The 2,763-nt window shown below is 62.1% G+C and overlaps 1 protein-coding gene across 1 annotated transcript in view; it reads right to left on the bottom strand.

Moving 5' to 3' along the window:
- Positions 1-2,763, bottom strand: part of BRD4 (bromodomain containing 4) — an 88,769-nt gene that overhangs the window by 40,925 nt on the left and 45,081 nt on the right. The window contains exon 3 of the mRNA XM_021382727.1: positions 283-601. Within this exon, the coding sequence (XP_021238402.1) occupies positions 283-567 (285 nt within the window). The 5' untranslated portion in view covers positions 568-601. The remainder of the gene's footprint in view (positions 1-282; positions 602-2,763) is intronic.

Genomic DNA, 2,763 nt, shown 5'->3' with positions numbered 1-2,763 from the left:
GGAGCTCCGGGCTCCAACCCCCATGGATCTGGGGGAGCTCCAGGCTCTAATCCCCAAGGATCTGGGGGAGCTCCAGGCTCCAACCCCCATGGATCTGGGGGAGCTCCGGGCTCCAAGCCCCACGGATCTGGGACTCTGCCCTCCTAAAAGCCGAACCATCAGCTGACCCACTCAGCCAAGCCTCCTGCATCTCCTTCCTAAAGACTTGTGTGCTTTCGGCACAAAGGCGAACGCCCGCCTTCCTTCACGCTCCCACGGGGAGAAACCCCCGCGCCTACTTACGGGGAGGTTCAGCTTGACAGCATCCACGGGCTGCTGGAAAGGCCACGCAAACTGGTGCTTCCATAGCGTCTTCAGCACCACCTTGAGCAGGTACTGCAGCTGGTTGGTCTGCCGCTTGGGTTTGTTGGGGTTGGAGGTCTCCGGCGGAGGGGGGTTGACGCCGACGGTGCTGCCTTGCTGGGGTTGCGCCTGCGCCTGCGCCGTCGACATCTGGGTGGCTTCGAGGCCGTCGCCCATCACTGGCAGGTTCCTCAGTCTCGTCCCGGGGCCGCTCTCTGCAGACATGCTATTGATCCCATTGCATTCCTCACCAGACACCCTGCAAGAGACAAAGGGGACGGGGACGCGTCACTCCTCGCTTGGCTCGTCGGGCCGAGGCGTCGCGGGCGGACCGGGCGAGCTTGGCTCAGGCTCGGTGCTTTGCGCCTTCGGGGACGCTGCTGCAGCGTCTGACAGCGCACAGCAACCAAATCGTGCCAGGATTCTGGAGCCTGGGGCAAGGAAGGGCGTCCTGAGGCCGTGTGCCGCCTCACCCGTGCCACGCACCAGCGTTCAGCCCCACAGCCAGCGCCGGTTCCAGCCTCCTTCCCACCCCATCTGCTCAGCGTGCTCCGTTAGGAACTTTGCTACGGGGCAAACGAGGCTCAAAGGAGCAAAGCTGCGGGCACAGAGCTCCGGCTCCGGCCGAAAAAAAGAAAAAGGTTTGGTTCACCCGCGCAGAACCGAGCGCTGGAAGAGCCTAGGATGCATTCATCTCAGTTCAGTGCACTGGAGCACTGCAGCTGCCCCCCATCGCCCCAGCTCCCCCCACCCTGATGCTAAATCCCCTCCTGAAGTTGAGAGTTGAGCTCCTGCAGCTCCTCAATGGAACCGGGCAGCAGAACCACGCGTCCCACGACCCACGCAGACCCTTCCGCTTTGGGTAGGGCACTCAAATACCATCCTGAAGACCGAGGAACGGAGAAAAACTCATCGCTGTCGGCTCCGAGGTGTTGTTCCGGGGCTGCACTCGGCAGACAGCGCAGCCCAGGCACCTTTATAAGCAACAGGGACCACGTCCCAGCCGTGAACTCACACCCTGCCCCAGCGGGTGCCCCCCCGTGAGCACCCCTCCCAACGTGGCATTGCTCCCTCGTGTTTTCACCCCGGGGCAAACGGAGCACGCTGCAAGCTTCAGATTGAAGGCAACCATCCACTTTTGCGCAAGACTGAGTTCGGTGAAACCGCTGTGGTTCGAGTGACACCTGGGGAAACCGAGGAAGGAAGCACCAAGCAAGGGCTCTGAGGGCGGCCCCTGGGGCCACGCGGAGCTTCCTCCGCCGGCTGAGAGCCGGAGTTCTCAGCCCTGTGCGACCTGGGAAGCCCCATCTGCACCGAGGCGCTGGCAGACACCCAAGCTTCGTTTCGTGCCACTTTTCTCCCCCCATGAACACGGGGACCTGCCTGCTCCCTGCGGCCTCCCCAAGGCACAACGCAGGACGCAGTTTGTATTTCCTCACCGCAAAATCCCTCCCGTTTTTGCCCCTGAGCTGCGCTGAGCTGGGCGTGGGACGCAAGCCCCGCGCGCGGCAGGAGGGCCCTTCCCTACGTGACAACGGGTGGCCAAGCAAAAGGAATCCTCTTTACGCCCTGCGGGGGCTGCGTTACCTTGGAGGATACATTGCCATACAATTTTGCCCCAGAAAATGACGCAGAGTCAGAAGTTGCTTGGCTTGTCCATCTATCTCCCGTGGCTTCAGGCGCAAACGCCTTTAGATAGCGTGTCTGATGAAACAAACGAGGCCATTAATCTGGCGGAAGGCATCAGAAAGGAAGGGACCTGCAGACAATTCTGCCTCTGATCCACGCCGACAGCGCAGCTCCGGCTCTCAGCAAAGCACACGGAGCCTGCAGGCGCCTTCCAGTCACTGCGAGCAGGAGCAGGCGCCGCTGCTGGAGCTTCCCCGGGCGCCTGCCGCCTTTTTGGAAAGCTCCCTCCTCCAGTTCACCAGCTCCAGCACCGCCGTGGGCTGTTCTCCTTTTGCTCCCCATTAGGGCAGCTCTCTAAGAGCCGGAGGTAAGAGGAAGCCAAGGATTTTGTCGTTCAGAACGGGTCCTAACCGTTTCAATTCCTTCCTGTTCCACTGAGCCCCCAGGGCCAGGCGGTTGAGTGTTACTTCCCATTTCGCCTTCCTCCTGCTCCTTCTGCCTTTTGGCTCGGATGGAGGATTCCCAGCAGCTCCTGCTGGGCGCTTTTGAAAGCAGCTGAGCTGCAGCTTCACCCTCGCTCCTCAGCTCTCCCCCCAGCGAGGACCCTCGCATCGCCACGCCGACATCGCAGCGTCTCCCCGGCTCCTGCTGCAAAGCTGCCCCTCGTCTCCCCGGGATGAACACGGGGCTTGGTCCAGAGAACGCCCTCCAACCCAGAGTTGTGATGCCAGCCTGGGCAGGGCACGCCTCTGCCTCCCCCCCAGCTGGAAGGCAGCAGCAGAACGGCACCAA

This window comes from Numida meleagris, unplaced genomic scaffold (assembly GCF_002078875.1).
Source record: "Numida meleagris isolate 19003 breed g44 Domestic line unplaced genomic scaffold, NumMel1.0 unplaced_Scaffold283, whole genome shotgun sequence".
In the NCBI taxonomy this organism is placed as follows: Eukaryota; Metazoa; Chordata; class Aves; order Galliformes; family Numididae; genus Numida; species Numida meleagris.
Note: the sequence above shows the minus strand (reverse complement) of the source record. Positions and strands in the feature narration are given on the sequence as shown.